Source organism: Melitaea cinxia, chromosome 14 (genome assembly GCF_905220565.1).
Source record: "Melitaea cinxia chromosome 14, ilMelCinx1.1, whole genome shotgun sequence".
Lineage (NCBI taxonomy): Eukaryota > Metazoa > Arthropoda > Insecta > Lepidoptera > Nymphalidae > Melitaea > Melitaea cinxia.
Genome location: NC_059407.1, coordinates 15553707 through 15575246, shown reverse-complemented (window position 1 = coordinate 15575246; position 21540 = coordinate 15553707). Strand labels below are relative to the sequence as shown.

Genomic DNA, 21540 nt, shown 5'->3' with positions numbered 1-21540 from the left:
TTTATACCTCGAATAGAACTTGAAATAAATATTTTATAATAAGGAGCTTCGTTCTCATTTTTCACGGTTTGTCTTTTGTAAAAATAAAATAATAAATTATAATATAATATATTTGTTAGTATGCCGCACACAATACTTTTTTCTGTGAAAAAAAAATTAAGTAAGAAATAATTTCAATTAGGCGTAACATGTCGCTAATTTAGTACAAACAGACAAAAGTTTCTATGAACGTATCCGTAACGTGCGTAACGATTGTAAGACATATATAAGTACAAGTGTGAATAATGGAGGATATAGTGGACTAAAGTCACTTAGTAAGGACTCTCCACATTAAAATGTTAGCTACAACGAACACAACACTTAAAGTGAGCCTAGAATCTCTGCCCAAAGAATTACAGGGTTTTACAAAGAGAATCATAGAAAGAACAAATTATAAAAAATATGACATAGAAGTGAAATATTTCGATACACGTGGAAATAATTTTTTAGCCGAACCTTATGAAATCGATATTACTGGTGAAGTAGCTGAGGGTGAGAAAAAAACAAATATTTTTGTTAAATGGCAGATTCCACAGCAGAATTTCAAGCTATTATCAATTGAAAACGTATATTCGAATGAAGTGTTTATTTATAAGGATCTATCCCACATATTTACCACTTTACAAGATGAAGCAATTGTTCCACAAAAAGATCGCTACAAAATCGCAAAATCTTACGAAGAAACAAATAATACAGCTATTATACTGGAGAATTTATCAAAAAAGGGTTTCAGGACGTACGAAAAGGCAGAAGTTATATCAATTAAATATGCACATTTGGCAATAAAAGAAATGGCAAAGTTTCACGCTCTTACGTTTGTTATTGAAGACAAACTGCCGGAATACTATAATAATAAAATAAAAGTGATAAAAAGTCCTTTTACTTTCGAGGACGACTGGGCAGGACTTATGCGAAATATTTGTGCGCATGTAGCGAGTCTGTACGACAATGACGTGAAAGAGAGAGTTAAGAATTTCTCTTCAACTCTAATAGAAAAACTACCAAAGTACTATAATAGCCAAAATAGCGTGAAATGTACTTTAAATCATGGAGACTATAAAAAAAATAACTTGTTGGTACGCATGCATGTGAGTAATTCATTTTTGTTTTTAAAAATAATAAACATAATAGGTAAGTAAGTACACTACGGAAAAATTGTCATAAAATCTCATAAAATATTTATATGCGTAGTGTATTTACATCTTATTATGTAATACGTTCTGTAATTTTTGTACAGTTAATATTGTTTATAATATGTGTATGTATGTATGCATGTATGTATTCTTTCCGCTTTTTTCACATTATCTCCTCCAAGTTGGTTATCCGGAAGAGATCGCTGTTTAGCGATAAGACCGGCTGTTGTATATTTCTTTTCGTGAATTGTTTTTTAACTGATCTCAAAAAAGGAGGAGGTTACTCAATTCGACCGTATATATATTTTTTATGTATTTTCGGGGACAACTTCGTCGCTTATGAATCGATTTTGATTATTCTTTTTTTGTTGGAAAGGAAATACCCCTGTTGTGGTATCATGATAAGGAAATCATGACCTGACGATGGGATCCCAGAGAAAATGAGGGAAACTCTCGAAAAGCCGCATAAATTTTTACTGGGTGTACCGATTTTTATGATTTTTAATTTAATCGAAACCCGATGTTTATCATGTGGTCACATTTAAATTTCATCGAGATCTGATTACAACTTTTGGAGTAAACTTTGATAATGCGTATTTACTCGAATTTTTTTTTGTCTACTTACGTTGTATTATTACTTGTCGATATAATTGAAGTCGGTTTTTTTTCGTTTGCCTGCAAACACAATTATATAAATTTTAAACGTCTTTTTATATGTACAATAAAGAGTAAATTAAATTCATACATTGACAAATGCAGACCAAATTCTCATAGATCTCATAACTCTGTATAAGGATTTGGGCTGAATTTGTCCATGTTTTATGAGGTCTTAAGAGATTTTTTCCATTGGGTAGTTGAAGTATCTCTACATAGTATAAAACAAAGTCGCTTCCCGCTGTCTGTATGCTTAGATCTTTAAAACTGCGTAACGGATTTTGATGCGGTTTTCTTAAGTAAATAGAGTGATCCCAGAGGAAGGTTTATATTTATAATTAGCTGTGTGTGTGCTGTGTGTGATTAGCGTGGAATTGAATAAAAAAGTTATTTTCCAGTTCACAGAGTTATAAAATAAATAAATTTCTAAAATAAAAGTAGCCTAAGTTACTCCTTACTACATCAGCTATCTGCCAGTGAAAGTTCCGTTAAAATCGGTCCAGCCGTTTCAGAGAGAGAGAAACAGACAGACCGACAGACAGACGCTCAAAAAAATTGTAAAAAATGTTATTTTGGTACATGTACCATGTACACATCCATATGAATTTAGTAAAAGCGGTCATTTTAATATTACAAACAGACACTCCAATTTTATTTATTTGTATAGATAGAGAATTTCACATTAACGCCTTCAAGTTGTCAGTTTATGAGAAAAACGGAATATTTAAATAAGATGTACCAGAAAGACACACTAATTTGAAATTGATATAAATTTTAAAACGGTTATTTTATTGTTACAAACAGATACTCCAATTTTATTTACTTGTATAGATATGTATAGATGCATAATATAGTGGAGGAACACTGATAATTTTTGTATCCATGTGACGCCGCACTATGGCAAAATCGCATATATTTCGTCTCAAAAGTCCGTATCTCAGTTGTTTCAAAACTAAGAAATGAGCTGTAATTTTGCACACATATACTTATATGTACATATACATATACTGTATGTACAAAGTTTAATGGAAATAATTTTGATTTTGAAAATTCTGTATATTAATTAATTTTAAGAAATAAAACTTAAAAAAATACATGCATTCATATCATATTCATTTATTCATATTGAAAAATAAACAAAATTTGTCTTGTTTTTTTGTAATTTACATAAAATTGAATAATAGTAACAAACGAGAAAAGATAGCAAGAAGGGCCTTGGCTTCATCTAAAAGTTATTTCAATATTGTTTCTGAGGTGTTTCTCAAACTTGATATGTATGGATCAGAAGTGTACAATAAGTTATGGAACACGTCTTCATTGGTAGCCACTCTTGAACACTTTCTAGAATGATGAAGTCTAAACTTTTTGTAATCCTTATTTCGGGATTCTTGCGCGTCTTTGGACAACTGTCCGATAGGTAAAATAGCATAGTACTCAATGATTTTGTCTCCGTTCTCCGTAAGTATTTTATGCACGGACGAAGGCATATAATACCAATTATAAATATTTACGTACAGTTGGGCTGTACGTAATGCGTATTCACCGAACTTTTTCGAATTAATAGCCATTCCAGATAACATACTTTGTAGTATTATGTACATACGTTTTATAAATTCTACGTCTACACCTGTAATGTCTGCAGAGCAAGAGTAATTCTGAAAAAATCTCCGAGCTGTGTTTCCGTCATTACTATTTCCAGTACCTTGTCGAGGTTTATCGACATGCAGTCCCATTTCCTCCCTAAACCGCTTTTGTACCAGTTTTTTCTTTTCGTCTTTGTTTTTTTTTTTTTCATTGTCAGGTGTAGTAGCTGACCACTTTTCAAAAGACAAGTTATAAGAAATGTGCAAGATCATCTCCATACTCCTAATCCAAGCATGTAATGTTGACAGTCCGTATTGAAATGAACTTTCGTTCACATGTCGTGTCCTAACCGCCTCTAAGTTATTCATTTGCCGAGGAGTAGCACCACAAACTGTACAAGAAGTGCTCGAACGAGTCTCAGTTAAAACCACCACCTTGTGCCACTTTACTATCAATCATGGTTAAAAATAGGTCATGAGTAATTTCGATTACCTCGCCATTCTTATTTATCAGGGAGGGAGACAGATTTTGTTTTTGATTGTTGATATCAGCCACAACAGACGCGGTTTTTTCAGGAGTTTCTTTGGCAAATTCTAACAATATAGGTCTGCAATATCTTACAGATGAGCAAGTTTCATTCTTCCAAACAATAGTATTAGTTATCTCATCTATGAGTCTAATGGGTACAAGTGAAACAATAAAAAGGTTTGCATCTGATATTAAATCGCTTTCTTCGGGCAAAACTTGCTTGTATTCACTCTGTCCTGATGACCCGTCACAACCCCATTTACAGAATAGTTTCAACTTTCCTAAACTGTTTTTGTAAACTGAATCAATTAGTAATATACGTGCCACAGTATGATCCAACAAGTCCTGCAGATTGATTTTGCACTTATGTTAGTAATGGTTATGCTCGAATCTGGTGGGTGACACATCTTCTTCGCTTCGACTAAAGTTGAATAAGAAGGAAACACTGAGCAGTTTTTGTCCGCCAAACAAAGTCGAAGTTTCCCATACTGTTTTTTGTTAAGATCTAAGTTAATATAGGTCCGTAGTGCTTCCTCCTTTGAAAAAGGTGTAACGTCTTCAGAGTTCTCAATAATGTATTTAAGAATTTTTTCTTATCATTTTTTGATACAGTTCGTATAATATTAACGATTGTGACCTCCTCCGTGTCACCCATAAACCGTAACTCCTGAGCATATGCATTGAACACACAGTCCAATCCGTATTCTTGTATTAATTCCATGTTTTTTCGTTTCTTTGTTTTTTCTGAAGATGCTTCGTATGGTTTCAAAGGTCTGCCACCACTACTTCCAGACGTATTAGGGTCATTACCCGTGACTCGACACTCTAGTGGAACACGAAATTGACCATCTAACCAATTGACGTTCTTACTTTCAAAGCGTTCTTTTATCCGAGATGCATTTCTCAGGCGTTCGTTAAATTTAGATACCAACTTTCTTTGAATGTAAGAGACCACAGTAGCCATATCCTCTGGTGACAAATTGAAATTTTCTTTTAAGTAGTCTTCTATATTATTCCCATTTATCAACAAATTACACAACTCTCGCTTGCTACAAACAAATTCACCATTTCATTTTTCAAATCAGTTAACTTTTGGGCATATTTGAAAATAGGTATTAACTGCTTTTTAGGGCAACTGACTGTCTGGCCAACAACTGTGAATTTTTCAGGGCTCGCCTTCTTTTTATAGGCCAATGAAATAGTGCTATGTGCAAAAAGATAAGAAAATAATAATTTGCACTCTTCCAATCTGTTTTTAATTCGACCCTAATAGATAAGTGTCCATATTTTATCAAGTAAGGTGGTCAAAACCGTATCAAAACCAGAAAAAAACTATTAATAATACTCATCACTGTAATGAACTTTTCTATCAATTTGACCTTAATATAAATTAAATTGAAAAAATAATGATTTTTACCTCGCGATATGTTTTGACACCGTGACAAAAAAAGTGCAAATATGTGCAATTTTTTTTCTCCTTGCGTTAGCTAATGTATAAAGATCTTAATACAACAAATATCTCGACAGCGGCAAATAGCAGTAATGGGTAAACTTCTCGTTAAAAAAAATTAACCCTAAAAACATACCATATTAAACTGTATTGATTAATTCCTAATGTGAGGGTAACACAAAAATAAAATCGTACTTATATTGGTTAATTTTATTTTATCAAACTAATATATATAATACTAATTACGAAACGTTAAGAGGAGATTATAAGCATTTAAAAAATGTATAATACTTATACATTTATATCAAAAACTTTCGAGTATTGTGGCGTTGAATTGTAGTAACGCATTGCGTCAAAATTATGTTATTGAATATGAGTTAGCTTTGAAGCCTATTTATATACATTATAACAAAAAATAAATAAAAAAAAAATAGGATAAAGAAAGCTTGTTTATTAGACTATATTAATTTATTATTTTTATTCCATAACAACGACTTTCTCGTGAAACGGTTTTGATACGGCTTTGGGGCTTTCCCATAGTGCGCCGGGGCGAGTCGTAAGATAAATATAAAATATCATCTAGAATATAGAATATTGAATACAGTCTCAATATTTATTACGGAATAGTTTATTGTAAGCCGATGGCGTATAGAAAAACATTTGCTTCGGGCTGATTGTAAACATCAGTAGTAAATTTTGTATGTTTCGAAAGAAACCTCGTGTCAGAATTTCTTGATATATATTTAATTCGCAATTAAATAATATAATGTTTAAAATCCTGAATAGGCACTGTGCGTCTAGAAGCCATACATAATTTTAGGATTACTGTTAGCCAATCGATGATTCCATTACATTAATATTTTTTAAAAATGAGAAAATTAAGAAATAAACTCCAAAACTATTTTTATAATCTAGTTTCAACTTTCAGGATGGAGAAGTGGTGGAAATTGTACCAGTTGACTATCAACTGATTCATTACGGAAGTCCGATCATGGATTTCTTATTTTTCATATTCACTTCTACGGACAGAGAATTCAGGAAAAAACATTTGACTGAGCTCAAGGAGTTGTACTTCGAGACGTTGTCGAGTTTTCTAAAGTACTTTAGCATGGACGTGGAGGCTGTGTATCCGAGGAAGGAATTCGAGAAGGTATATACTGAGTGGCTGGACTTCGGTCTGATGATGACGCTGCACACTTCTTTTTTTATGTTCGCACCAGACACTAAAATGGAACTTGGAGCAGTAAATTTATCTGATGTACCTTTCTGTCCTGATAAAAAGTATGATTATTTATATCGCGGTCTTATAGATGACTTTATAGAATGGGGCTACTTGTAAAACTTTATTTGAGTAAATAGTCTTTTGGAATTGTTAACATATTTATTGTTATCATTTTAAAATATTCAATTTTAAAACTGATATATATATGTTTATAAAAAAAAGTGTTGTTTCTTAAAGTATTATTATAATAAAATAAGAATAAATTGCATATATGTATGTACGCGCATACCTTCCAAACGACTGCTCAAATCCAATATTATTTTTTAAGTGTGTTCGTTCTTTTGCAAGACAACAAATGTGTGTATAACTGAATAATATAAAAAAATCTGTACCTATGTCATAAATATGTTTATCTACACTAATGTTGTAACATTCTACTTATGTTTCCAATACTTGACTTATAATTACTACTGTTATAGCGCAGACAACAAAACACTCAATTTAAGCAATTTCACATGATGGTATAATATCCACATCGATATCGTAAAATCTCATTATAACATCGCGCGCATGCGCGCAGTTGCGCTCTCATTGGTTAGATTTTAATGACGGCAAAATCACTGTGACAATACACGTACGCGTGAATTTAATTTAATAAATTAAAAGTTAAAAATGGATAGCGACGATGATATTTGTACGCCTCCGGATATTCTAGAATTGGCAACAAAATTAACTCACAATCTTTTGCCAGAAAAATCTAGAAAATTATATGAAAAAGAATATAATAACATATTCCGACTCCGTCTACGAGCTCTACTGCTTGCCCCGCGACCGCTACAGCTGCTGGATCAATAATTAACATTAACTTTCAAAATTGTACCATCCAAAATTTGAACAATTATTATAAATAAACTATTGTCAGCTTTTACTCTTGTTGTTTGATTAATTGCATTAGTGAAGATAAAGTAGTGTATGCAACTGCATATAACACGGGTATTAAAACACTCGTTACTATTATGAAACTCGCTGCGCTCGTTTCATAAACTCACACTCGTGTTTTAATACCCTTCATTATATGACAGTTGCATAAACTACTATAACACAATACATGATGTATTTTTATGTTATCACTCTATGAAAAACGGTTTGTCGTCTAGATATAAGCTTATGTCGAAGTAATTTGGTGTATAACTCTACGGAATAACATATAGAATTGAGAAGCGTGTCATAAGTTAACGTGGCGATGAAGTATGAAGGATAGACGACAGTGATGCAGGTACGGCAAGATGATCCGAAGACACGGTGAGTCGGATACGATGAAACGATGAGGATGTGACGACAAGACGACACGACGATACGATGAACGGACAGAGAGGCAGGCAATAAAAGAGGGCCTTTGCGTAGAATAATGTTAATTTTAGCGATGTGAATAGAGTCATATTGAACCTGAGACTTTCTGAGAGCAACCTGTCAATAGGCACAGCAAGGACATCCAACGAAGAACGTACCAAACTATTCGCTAGATTAGTGTACCACCCGAAGTGCATTATACAGTAGTGCCACACTAGGACCCTTCTCAGTTACTATTGGTAGCCGGGAAGGTATATTCATTCTACCGTATAACTATAATAGCCTAATGTCCTGAAATTAGTGCCAAATTGTGACGAGGGCGTTACTTAGCATTGTTATTGTATTTGATTAATAAGGTTTGTTTCATAAGTATTTTTTTTTTTTTTTTTGTTATTAAAAACGGTAACTTTAAAATTTCTTTTAATTTTAACCTATCTATCCAACTACTATCAATAATAAACAGATCCTAACACTGAGCAAATAGGAGCAGTAGACGTCATAGTCACACACAGGTTTGCTTTAGGAGTAAAATGCTCTCGCTATTTCCAATATATTTCAAGTCGACGACATATATTCGGAATCGTAAACATTTCAGAATAGATCACACTCTCCTGTTGCTTAAGCTGCAAGCCGTTGGCATGAAGTAAACCTATGTAGATGGTTTATATCTTACGCTAGGAATAGATGCCAGACTGTTACTTAATGAGTACACCTCATAATCAATAGCGATACCGTATGGATTAGCTCGGGGTTTATTATTAGGCCCATTTTTATTTATTACTAGCCGTAGCCGCGACTTCGTCCGCGTGGAATTTGACAAAAAAGTTAAAAAATAAATAAAATTGTCAAATAAAAGTAGCCTAAGTTACTCCTTACTATATCAGCTATCTGGCATTGAAAGTCCCGTCAAAATCGGTGCAGCCGTTTCAGAGATTAGCCGGAACAAACAAACAGATAGAAAGAAAAAAAATTGTAAAAAATATTATTTTGGTTTATGTATCATGTATATATCCATATGCATTTAATAAAAAACTGTTACTTTAATATTACAAACAGACACTCCAATTTTATTTATTTGTATAGATACATGCATAATATAGTAGAGGAACACTGATAGTTTTTGATTCCGTGTGACGCCAGGGCGGGTCGCTAGATAAATATATTTAGCTAGACAAATCTTTATTGGGAAATAGTTTAATTGTAAGCCGACGCCGTATAGAAAAAAAATAGCTTCGGGCTGAATGGAAATATGATGAGTAAATTTAGTATGCTTCGAAAGAAAACACGTGTCAGAATTTCTTTAATTCGTAATTAAATATATAATGTTTCGTAATTCAGTTTTTTTGACACTCGAATTTTATTTATTTGTATAGATGATCTTGATATATTTATAAAAAAAATCTAAGATAATTAATTAAATTTTAAAGTAAATAAATGCTATGTATGTTCTTATAACTGTAAATAACTATATGTATTTAAAATTGCTAACGGATTGATGGAGAAATCGGACCTTGAACGAGCAATTGTTTGCGTGTTCCGTACTCTTACATACGATCTACCACACTATGTATCCGCGGCTAAAATTAGTTACAGTTAAAATTACTTATTGCAGGCGAGTAAGGTACTTGACTTAATATTTTAATTATGGCCTCTTTATATATAATTTCTAGTCGGCTAAAACACCTGCTGCAGATATCTTTTTTCAAAAAGATCATATGGAAATTTGAACATCGTCAATGACCTTTAAGTAATTAATTTAAAGTTTTGAAATCAAAGTAACATATAGTTGTAACCCTTTAATCCAGTCGAGTGAGGGTTTGACCTGTGAAATAAAACGGATTAAGAGAGATGGATAGATAGATAAATAATAAGCTGACATGTCAACAAAAGGTGTACAGTGTAAATTGTTTGACAAATTTTGCTAAAAATATTTTTTTATTCTCTTAACCGTTTGTAAGTTACAATGCGAAATCTGATAACAGTATCGATCACTTTTACTATGTACAATTAATGAAATCAACGAAGTTAAATAATCTTGTGCAATCATCCACTCTTCCACCAACGAAAGCAGCATTTCAGGAACATATCGTTGGGTGCTGCGAAATGGACCACATACTATATCATGGATCTCAAGTTTATATGAAGAAGCGTTAAGACATGAATGACCATTTCGACATAACATATGATGACATAAAATACTACATCCATCCCCCTGGGGTTTTAAGCTATTGCCTAACCAATTTAGTTTGCTATGGTTTTAAAAAATGACGATCTAATGTCAGATATAGTTAGCGTAGTGAAAAATGGCAAAACTTAATGCAAAGGGATCCCTAGTGTCATATGATCACCCAGTGGCAGCGGATGTGCGTTTCATTTTTCTGGTAAGAAATAGACATTTTATTAAATTTCTGTGCTTAATTCAACATTAGAATCATTCGTGTTTAAATTATATCTTAATAAGTATTTGAGAATTTGAGTATGTACGCACGTAAATAAGCATCTAATAGTCGGAATATTTCATTTTGTTGGTATAGTTTCTAGATTTTAACGCGTAATAAATATTGTCGCGTAACTTGTCAATTTACAGTCAAACAACAAATGACTCTTCACCTACATTTATGAAAAGACTGTTCTGCCTAACACTGTAAACTGTATGTATAATTGTATACATATATAACAATTGTGTATATATATATATATATATATATATATATATATGATGAATTATATATTAACAACATAAAAGTGCTTTTGAAGACAACTTGATAAAGGAATTAGTGATTTGATTGTTTCATTCATAAAAATATCAATATCTTCATTCATAAAGTTCTAGAATTCTAGATGATAGCTGTGACTTTAACTTTATTGATTATTACATAAAGTGCACTTTACGTGCAGTGGAAAACCATGAAAATGATCGAAAGCAAAAATAACAATTTATTTAAAATATTTCCTTTCAAATACACGTTTTGCTCCCGTAACATTGTATCATTGATCTTTGTAAACATATTTTCAAAAGACATTTTGTTTAAATAATAATAATAATAATATTGTGTAAAAATAAAAATTATAATATTTAATAGAAATACAATCAATAGACCATTTTATGAGACACAAACAATGAGAAGCGTGTATAATCCGTCAATAAAGACTTGAAAAGAATGTTTGCGGAACTAAAGTCTCGTATATTCTTGGCAACACTGTTAAACACTTGTTATAACACAAATGTTCTTTCGATTTTTGCATTATAATGGCTAGTTCTTCACAAGAAACTGACAGCGGTAGATGCGCCGTAAGCGCAAGCCCCTCACCTTCCGTCTGAGGCAGGTTCTCACCGGGCACGGCTACTTTGATGAATACTTGTATCGGACAGCCCAAAGAGCCGACGACTGGATGTCACGATTGTGGCGCGGCGGTGGACTCGACCCAGCACACCCTCGAGGTGTGCCCGAGATGGGCGGCGCTGCGTCGCGATCTGACGACAGTCCTCGGAGAGGGCTTGTCACTGCCGAGCGTAATCCCCGCGATGCTCGGCAACGACGAGTCCTGGAAGGCGATGTATCCTTTTGCGAGACAGTAATGTCCCAGAAGGAGAATGACTCAAAGTTGAGCAGGACAGTCCCCATGGAGGAGATCTGGCCTTTCCGCTGAGGCCAGCCTGTCGCTGGAAGGATCCGGTTGCCTGCAGATCCGAGACCCTCCAATTAAAGTAGCTGAAGGCTCCCGCAGGGATTTGATCTTATTGCACCCTCAAATGCTGAAGCCGACATACGGTCTAGGACTGCCTACCCGGGCGTCCTGGATATCACACGTAAATGGGTTCCCCTTCGACAAAATCAAAAAATCACAAGAAACTGACAAGCAAAAAGAAGTTATACGAAAAACAATTCGCAGTGGTGCTCGACAAGTTATATTTAATGCCGGACGTATTTTAATTATTTATGACTAATGATGAATGATGAATTAGACGATGTTTACGCTCGAACTGCGGCTATGACTGGTATGTAATGACGTTAAAATTTCTATTTAATCAATTAATACTATGATATTTTTTGCGATTCATCATATTAAAGCCTATTAAAGGATTTGTTTACATCTACACAGGTTATATCTGATTTGACAAACAAAGATAAGAGCGACCAATATTTTTTGATACTTTTTGCCACTACACTGTCTACGTAGGTAGCACTTTTATTAACACAAAGTTTTGGTATAAAATGGAGATGTGTAGTTTGTAGGTGTGTAAAAGTATATTTTGACAAGCTTTTATTTTACATGCAATTATGTATAAACATATATGTTTTTGTTCAGGTCAAGTCTTGTAAGTCAAATTTAACTCGCTTCCCGATATCTGTGATGTTGAAAATGCAGGTCACATCTCAATTTTTTTTTTTTTATTTAATTCCAGGAAAATCCCATAGTACAGTAGAAATACAGTTTTTTTATACTGTACGTAAAGAGGTACCAACACTACGTAAATTGTTAGCTGTAGCTAAAACAGAACTTGATTTTGATTGCAGACTTGAACATTTGAGAAAAATTATTACAAGTCTTGACTTTTCGTACAAAAAATGTCAATCAAATAGATCTGCTTTGATTGAAAAAGTACACATTGCAGCCAAAAAAAGGATTGTCTAAATATTATCATGAAAAATAGAAATTTACCAGAAGAATTGAAAAAAAATATTATTTACATTGATGAGAGTTATATTCACGGCTCTTAAAAAGTGAAAAAATGCTGGCTATCAATCAATAACACTGGTCCAGGAAAATGTCTCCAAGGGAAAAAGATACATCATTGTACATGTTGGAAGTGAAAAAGACTTTGTACCAAATTGCCTATTCATATTTAGTGAAAATAATAAAATGGAAGATTATCACTCAGAAATGAATGCAAATAATTTCACTAAATGGATTACGGAAAAACTTATTCCCAATCTACACGAGGCTTCTATTATAGTTTTTGATAATGCTCCTTACCATTCAGTAATTATAAACAAATCACCAAACACCAGTACTTGTGTCGATGATATAAAATTATGGTTATTAGAAAATAATATTCCATTTCATTCATCACTAAGGAAACCTAATTTATTAACTTTAGTAAAAAATAATAAACCTAATCCTATGTAACGTTGTGCTGGAACGTTACTCTAATAAATAAGATCTTGTAGTAAAGGTTAAGTTTTTTTCAATTTACTTTTATCATGCTTCTACTTGTGGCGCCATCTATCGGCATGTTTCAACACTTCGTGACTATTGGTGTTTCATATCGGCGTTTTTCTCTAACGGACTTGATAGATGCCGCTGATGTTTTTGGTAATTATTGATCTTTCTTTAATAAAATCAATTTAATTGTAATTAGAAATTCTAAATTTAATATTCCTGTCTACTCCTTAAATTATAAAATAATTTTATATCTAAATTTAAACTTAATAATTTATAAAAATACAGACTATGCTTAACGCGTGGACTTTTGCTTGTCAATATTCCCGAGCGCGGGAAGGAGCGCCTTGCTCGCGTGTCTTTGTTTCTCTTTTTCTTTGCATTTCGTTGCCGCCGAACCTCGAGACCTAACCTCGACCCTAACTCGGCTTAAATCCCGCTGGGGATTTATTTTTACTTTAAGATTTATATCTTTAATTATACTTTGCTACAAATCGAGTCACTGCCCTCGATTAATAACGGGCTGACTGATTACCGGCATTTACACCGGTGGAGATCTCCGCCGGTCATCGGACGAAGACGGAACTGAAGACCATCATCACCGGGAATTAGTCAGGCCAGTGTCCTTCCATATTACTTTCTAAGGTACGTTGTCGCGGCGTGGGCCAGCTAAGGAAATAAAGGCTGAAAATCAGGTGCCTAACGCGCCTGATTCCGAACCTACCCCCTGTTTTCTGACCGCGTGCTATTAAAATTAATAACTTAAAAACTAGTATATTATACTATTTCTACAACCTCCAAATCCACAAAGCGCGGCACCTATATATGAGAAAGATACTATTTTGGGAGAACATGGGCATACAGTAGTTCGGCTTCCACCATACCACTGTGATCTTAACCCAATAGAGCCAATTTGGGCACTTCTGGAAAAAAAAGGTAGCTGCAAGTAATGTTGGGTATCGTGACGTAAAACAATTAGCAGAAGAAGCATTTAATAGCACTTTTAAAACTGGAAAATTTGTTGCAAACATGTAAAAAAATAGAAAAGGATTATTATGAAAGAGGCAATATATTATATTAATAATTATACAAAGATGTAGACGAATTAATAATTTAAGTAAGAAGCGACAACAGCAAAAGTCAAAGCGATTCTGAGTCTGATTAATATTCTAATATACTTCCGTTTTTAGGTCAAATAAACATTTGATTTGCTTTTGGCCTTTTTATTTGGTTTTACTTTGTGTTCTTTTGAAATTACTTAGGTTAAATAAATCCTTGTCCGCGAACTTTTTCAAGACACATAGAATGACAATTTCCAATTCAATATAAACATTTTTGCCTCTAATCCCTCGCATACTTATATTTTTCGCAAAATATTGCGAGTATCAAAGTCATTTATGTCATACTATACAGTGTTGCTATGTGTTTGCTACGTGTTATTGCAGCGCCCTCATTAAATTTCAGGACTTTATTGACAGATTTTACGCGTGGCGAAGAATATACGAGTCTGTATAATGACACTGAAGATTCATATGGTAAGGTATGAGCAAGTTAGGAAGGATATTTTTGTAAATACCTACTGGTGTTGATATACATTACGCAGTGAGTCGAATGTGACATAGCCTCTAATTGCTGCAAGAAAAACCAGGAAGATATATACCTCTTTATTCGTAAACAATAAATTAGTTACCATTTTTTGGTAATAAGATGAATCTAAACTAAAACCTAGATATTTATGGATTGATTTGTTTATCGGTTTATTTTTATGTTTAGTTCTTTTAGTTTATTATTTTGATTTATTTGTTCTGATTACTTATTTTATATAAGAGGAAGATGTTGTGATATTATGTGATGTGAAAGTGAAAACTAAAGTTGTCAAATAATGTGCTAAACGATGGAACTCAAGACAACCACGAGAATAATCTAGTAAAACAAATCAAAATACTTAACCAATCTTTGTGCACAATCCCTGTAGAGCGTTTAAGCCGCATAATCCCGCGTTGCTAATCCCGTGGCCGATTTCCGGCCGATATAAATCACGTTGAGTGTCGGAAAGGCGATAATGTCCCGCAGGGACGATCAGGGTTGTAACGATTGAGTTTCACTTCGGTTCGATGAAGGAAAACGCTGAACTAAGGTCGCGCAAGTCATTCTTTTTACTCCAGGGAATGAAAATGAGCAGTGTTCTTTTCTAATTTTTTTTTGTGTTAAAGATTTGGAAATTGGCTTATTTTCGTTTTAACCAAATACTGGGATCTATAATACAGGAAATATTTTTAATATTTGTATATTAATAGGAAATTAGTTAGTATTTTTTTGCCTATATTTCTATCATCCATAACGTCAGCATAGCACTTATTTTATAATAAAAACACAGTCAAATATTTTTAATACATAAACAAAAAACTCAGTGTTGGTATATCTGATACAAATATAATTTTGATGGTGAGTTTTAATTACTCATGTTTTTTTTATAAATAAACTAGCTGTGCCCGCGGCTTCGCCCGCGTTGAAATCAGTGTGTCACAAAGTTTTCCCGGCAAACTTCCAGTGAAACTCTCATCAAAATCGGCTTAGCCGTTACCTAAACCTTCCTCTTAAACCGCATGAAAATCCGTTCAGTAGATTTTGAGGGAATCGATCACATACACTTTTGGAGACTTTGTTTTATAATACACTAACTGTTGCCCGCAACTACATCCGCGTGGTTATAAAGATATGCATTACTATTAGGATGTTTAGCGCAAATTATTGTTTTATTTCAGTTACTTGAAATGCTTATCACACTGAGTAACTTTTTAAAAGGCACAATTTAGTATAATTTAATAGTTGTTTTTATAACACCTCTCTATACACCACATTCTTAGTTTTATTTTCAGGCAGCAGTATAAATAACCTATCAGGCGAACTTATATGTTTCATACAAACTATCAACCCCAATTAAGCCCCTTAGCGGTGGAATATCGCAAAATCCGTTCTTAGCGGACGTCTACTAACTATAATCTACCTCCCTGCCAAATTTCATCTTTGTCCATCCTGGATGGATGAACCCTCCAGTGGTTTTTGAGTTCTCGTGATGAGTGAGTCAGTGACCTTTCTCTTTTATATATATAGATTACGATGCATTATTTGGACAGCATCTCATCATCTATAGAGCATGTATTTTACATTTCAAGTCTCTTACTTCAAAAATATAGAATTTTTATATATTTTTGAATATAGAAATTTTATATTACCAATATATATTTTACATTTATACACGTATATTAATACTATTTTGATTATTTATGTATGGATATTTGTACTTATATGTGTATTTGTATGAATTAATGAATCTATCATACACTATTTTTATTCATCCTTAAGAATATTGTACACTTCCTATCCGTCACTACTATATCATGTCCTGTGTCCAAAGGTTATCTGGAAGAAATCGCTCTTCAGCGATAAGATCGCCTTTGTACATCTTTTATTTTGTAATTACTACTGTTTGTTTATATTTTGGTGTACAATAAAGAATATATTATTATTATTATTATTAATATAGAACTTTTATACAAACTTCCAACCCCCGTTTTACCCCTTTAAGGGTTGAATTTCATCAAACCAGCTCCCTTCTTAGCAGATGTCTACACTCCATAAGGAAACTACCTGCCAAATTTCAAGTTTGTATCTGTTATAGTTTCGGAGATTTCGTTATGAGAGAGCCAACCTACCATCCCCCGGTTTAACCACAAAAAGGAGTTGATCTCTAAAAATACATTATTTGGACACCTTTTCACCATCTATAGAACATACATTTTAAATTTCAAGTCTCTTACTCCAAAAACATAGGACTTTCATTCAAACTACCAACCCCCGTTTCACCCCCTTAGGGGTCAATTTTCGTAAAATCGGTTCTTAGCAAATGTCTACGTCCTATAAGAAACCTACCTGTCAAATTTCAAGTTTGTATCTGTTATAGTTTCGGAGATTTCGTAATGAGTGAGTCAACCTACCATCCTCCATTTTAACCCCAAAAGGGTGTTGATTTCTTAAGCTACATTATTTGGACACCTTTTCACTATCTATAGAGCATAAATTTTAAATTTCAAGTGTCTTACTTCAAAAACGTAGGACTTTCATACAAACTTCCAACCCCCGTTTCACCCCCCTTAGGGGTCGAGTTTCGTAAAATTCGTTCTTAGCAAATGTCTACGACCTATAATGAGCCTACTTGCCAAATTTTAAGTTTTTAGGTGTTATAGTTTCTGAGATTTCGTGATGACTGAGTCAACCTACCATCCCCCGTTTTAACCCCAAAAGGGAGTTGGTTTCTAAAGACACATTATTCGGACACCTTTTTATCATCTATTGAGCATACATTTTAAATTTCAAGTCTCTTACTTCTAAAACATAGGACTTTCATACAAACTTCCAACCCCCGTTTTACCCCCTGAGGGATCAAGTTTCGTAAAATTAATTCTTAGCGGTAGTTTACGCTGTATAAGGAATCTCCCTGCTAAATTTCAAGTTTGTAGGTGTTATAGTTTCGGAGATTTCGTGATCAGTGAGTCAACCTACGATTCCCCGTTTTAACCCCAAAAAGGGGTTGATTTCTAAATATTCATTATTTGGTCACCTTTTCACCATCTATAGAGCTTACATTTTAAATTTTAAGTCTCTTACTTCAAAAACATAGGACTTTCATACAAACTTCCAACCCCCGTTTCACCCCCCTAGGGGTCGAGTTTCGTAAAATCCGTTCTTAGCGGATGCCTACGTCTTATAAGGAGCCTACCTGCCAAATTTCAAGTTTGTAGGTGTTATAGTTTCGGAGATTTCGTGATGAATGAGTGACCTTTCGCTTTTATATATATTATTATTATTATAGATTATAGATAAATACCTTATAACATTCACATATAGTTGTATGTTCCTAAGATAAGCAACTTAATGCTTGTGTTATACACACGGCTGATATAGCTAAGTTTCTTCATTTTATTTTTTTACTGAAAGTATCTTGTGATCATCTTTAAATATAATGTCGTTATATGTTATATTAATTCATATGTTTTTTAATCATTCTTATGCTATATTATTCGTAAACATAAGACAACCCTGTGTAAGAAAACATTTAGAAAAACCGTTGAATCTAACTCAGCGCTAATGATGTATTAGCCGGTTCCGTACGTTTGTTCGCGCCATTTATTTTATGGACTCTACAGAGATTAACGACTCACCGGAGTATATATTCTGTTCATTCAATGAAATTAAATCTTGAATTAGGAAACATCTTTAATTCATAAGCTCAAGTGTTTATATATAATTGTAGTGTACTTTATCAATACTATTTTTGAAGTTAAACTTCATCACGCACGTTTGACTTGGGGAGTAAGCTGGTGAATGCATGACGAGAGCGTTACAAAAAGTGTGAGTGTGTTTGTGTGTGAACGGATGTTAAGATATATATATAAGTTGGTGAAGATAGAAAGAGGGAAAGGTACGTTTCATATATTACTGAAGAAGCTAAAAAATTCGATTTTTCAAAATATTGAGAAGAATACTATCTACAAAAAATCTAAAGATTATCTTTTGTTTGGTTCAAATTAGGCTGTTCTTTATAAATTATCTTACAGGTTTAATGAAAAAAAAAACTAGTTAAAAAACCAATATTTAAAAAAAAAAGAAATCTAAAGATTTAGATGTCCGTTCTAGCGTCATTTAGTTATTAGTTTCCAATGTAATAATTTCGATATTAATCTAACAACCTTTGTAGTTTTTATAGTACGCGCTAGGTGGCTCTGTTTTATCGATCTGTGAACATTGTATACATTTATAACTAGCGACCCGCCCCGGCTTCGCACGGGTGCAATGCTGATACTAAATATACTACAGAATGTATTTATTTATAGTGTGAAGCTAACTTATAGTATGGTTATTAACATAATAACAACAACATTCAAATATGCGTCGTTAGATTACACGTTGTTAAAGAATGCGTTGAAGAAATAAAGGTTCACTGCTCGTTCCCTGTAGGTGATAGCGTGATAATATTGATCCTATATGTTGACCCGACTTCTTGATAATATTTGTGCCAAATTTGAAGTAAATCCATGCAGTACTTTTTGAGTTTATCCCGGACATACATACAAATATATATAGATATGTCATATATATCACATATCCATTTGCAGAAATCAGTAGTAAAAATAAACTCCTATAATTTGATAAAATTGTCTAAATAAGTAAAAATAAAATGTGTTAAGATACCTAATGTTTCACAAAATACAGGTATTTTAACAATATATGCAAATCATTATACGCAATATTTACTCACCATCATCGGTTGTTTGTAGTTATCTTGACAATAATATTAATACACTGTTTGATTGAAAACTAATAGTTTTATTATTTCATTACAAATAGCCCCATTCAATAAAATCATCAATTAATTCCTTGAGTCTTTGCTTAACAATTTCATCAGGACAAAACGGTAATTCCGAAAGACTGAGATTCTCTAAATCTAATCCAGTGTCTGGTGCGAAAAGAAACACCGAAGCAAAAAGTACTGACATCAGTCCGAAGTCCAGCCACTCAGTGTAAACCTTCTCGAACTCCTTCCTCGGGTACATAGCCTCCACGTCCATGTTGAAGTATTTTAGGAACCTCGACAACGTCTCGAAGTACAAGTTCTTGAGATCATTCAAGTGTCGCCGTCTAAATTTTTGATCGCTCCCTGAGAATACAAAGAACAAGAAGTCCCGGATTGGACATCCATAGTCCATTAGTTGGTAGTCTATTATGATCACTTCTACTGCTTCACCATTCTGACAAACAGAAAAGATGCTATTTCACTACTTTACCCAAATTACATAACTACAATAAATTGCTTTAAAGAAGATAAATATAATAAAAGAAAATTAAATTTGATAAGGTATTAAAGAATATTAATATCATATCTAGATTATATAAAAGTCGATAAATTGTATAAAATTTACACATTTTGACGTTAATACATACATGTTCTCTCACAAGCACATTGTTAATCCGATAATCTTGATGAGTCAAGGAGCATTTGACATTTTTATTATAATCTCCAAATTTTGGGAATTTTTCCAAGAACACCCGTAAAAAATTTTCAATTTTAACCTTTTTATCATCTTTATATTGTTTTGCTAAATTGGTACATACATTCCGGACCAAGCCATTCCAGTCTTCGTCATATATAAACGGATGATGCAAGCATTTTATATTTTTTTCAAAATAATCTGGCATTTTCTCTTCAATGACAAACGACATACCATGAAATTTGGCCAATTCTTGGACAGCCAATTGTGCATATTTTAAAGGCATCACTTTTAATCTGTCGTATGTTTTAAAATTTCTTTGGCCTAAGTTTTCAAGAATAATCGCTTCGAGCTTTGTTTCATCATACGCTTTTGGTAGTTTAAATCTCTCTTCTTGCGGTATGTCTGCTTGATCTTGAAGAAAGTTGAAAACTTTCGACAGATCTTTATATATAAAAACTTCTTTTGCAAATAATTCTCTTACATCGACGTATTGTATGTTATTAAAAGTTACTAAACATTTTATAAAAACATTCGTTTTCTTCGCACCTTCAATAGTGTCACCTTTAATATCAACTTCATAGAGTTCCCCAGCAAAACTACCGCCACCAGAGTTGAAATTGCTCACTTCAACATCACATTTTATATAGCCTTCTTTTTCAATTATTCTTTTAATACAATCTTGAAACGATAATGGTATACTTTGAATACCATTTACAGCAATATTCTTACTAAGAAGATCACTTATGTTTCTCTCTTTTTGCATTTTACTGGAGTAACATCAATCTTTGTAATAGATAATTATATCATCAGATAATTTTATCATCTCTTACTCCTTGTCTTTTATATGATGTGATCACTATAAGGACACATTCATATAAATATTACAATATGTAAGATTCTATAAAAATGATTAAATTGATTTCGTAATCTTGATTATTTGAAATAAGTATATAAATATTAAAATGGATAAAAATGTTGACTCTGTACGTTGCCTAATTTTGGATTTCCTTTAAATATAAATAAATAGAAATCTTTTTGAATATCATATCAAAAATTGACCGCTCCAGCGGGGATCGAACCCGCGTCTCCGACTGACCGTGTCGGTCCGTGTGTCTCCGACACGGTCAGTCGGAGACTCTTGATTGTTTGAAATAAGTATATAAATATTAAAATGGATAAAAGTGTTGACTCTGTACGTTGCCTAATTTTGGATTTCCTTTAAATTTAAATAAATAGAAATCTTTAAAAATGTCTCACATTTTTGATATGATATTCAAAAATGTTTAGAATTCCTAATGTGTGGGTAACACAAAAATAAAAAACCGTACATATGTCTCACATTTATTTTAAAAAAATTGTCTG

At 33.0% G+C, this 21540-nt stretch overlaps 2 protein-coding genes across 2 annotated transcripts; one reads left to right on the top strand and one right to left on the bottom strand.

Annotated features, from left to right (window-relative positions):
• The first annotated feature begins 335 nt into the window (after positions 1 to 335).
• On the top strand, positions 336 to 6727 carry LOC123659443. The gene is made up of 2 exons (XM_045594658.1): positions 336 to 1127; positions 6317 to 6727. The coding sequence occupies exons 1-2, from the start codon at positions 336 to 338 to the stop codon at positions 6725 to 6727; spliced, it is 1203 nt and encodes a 400-aa protein (XP_045450614.1).
• A 12797-nt stretch (positions 6728 to 19524) lies between these two features.
• On the bottom strand, positions 19525 to 20941 carry LOC123659442. The gene is made up of 2 exons (XM_045594657.1): positions 20141 to 20941; positions 19525 to 19935 (listed from the first exon to the last, which is right to left on the bottom strand). The coding sequence occupies exons 1-2, from the start codon at positions 20939 to 20941 to the stop codon at positions 19525 to 19527; spliced, it is 1212 nt and encodes a 403-aa protein (XP_045450613.1).
• Between the last annotated feature and the right edge of the window lie 599 nt (positions 20942 to 21540).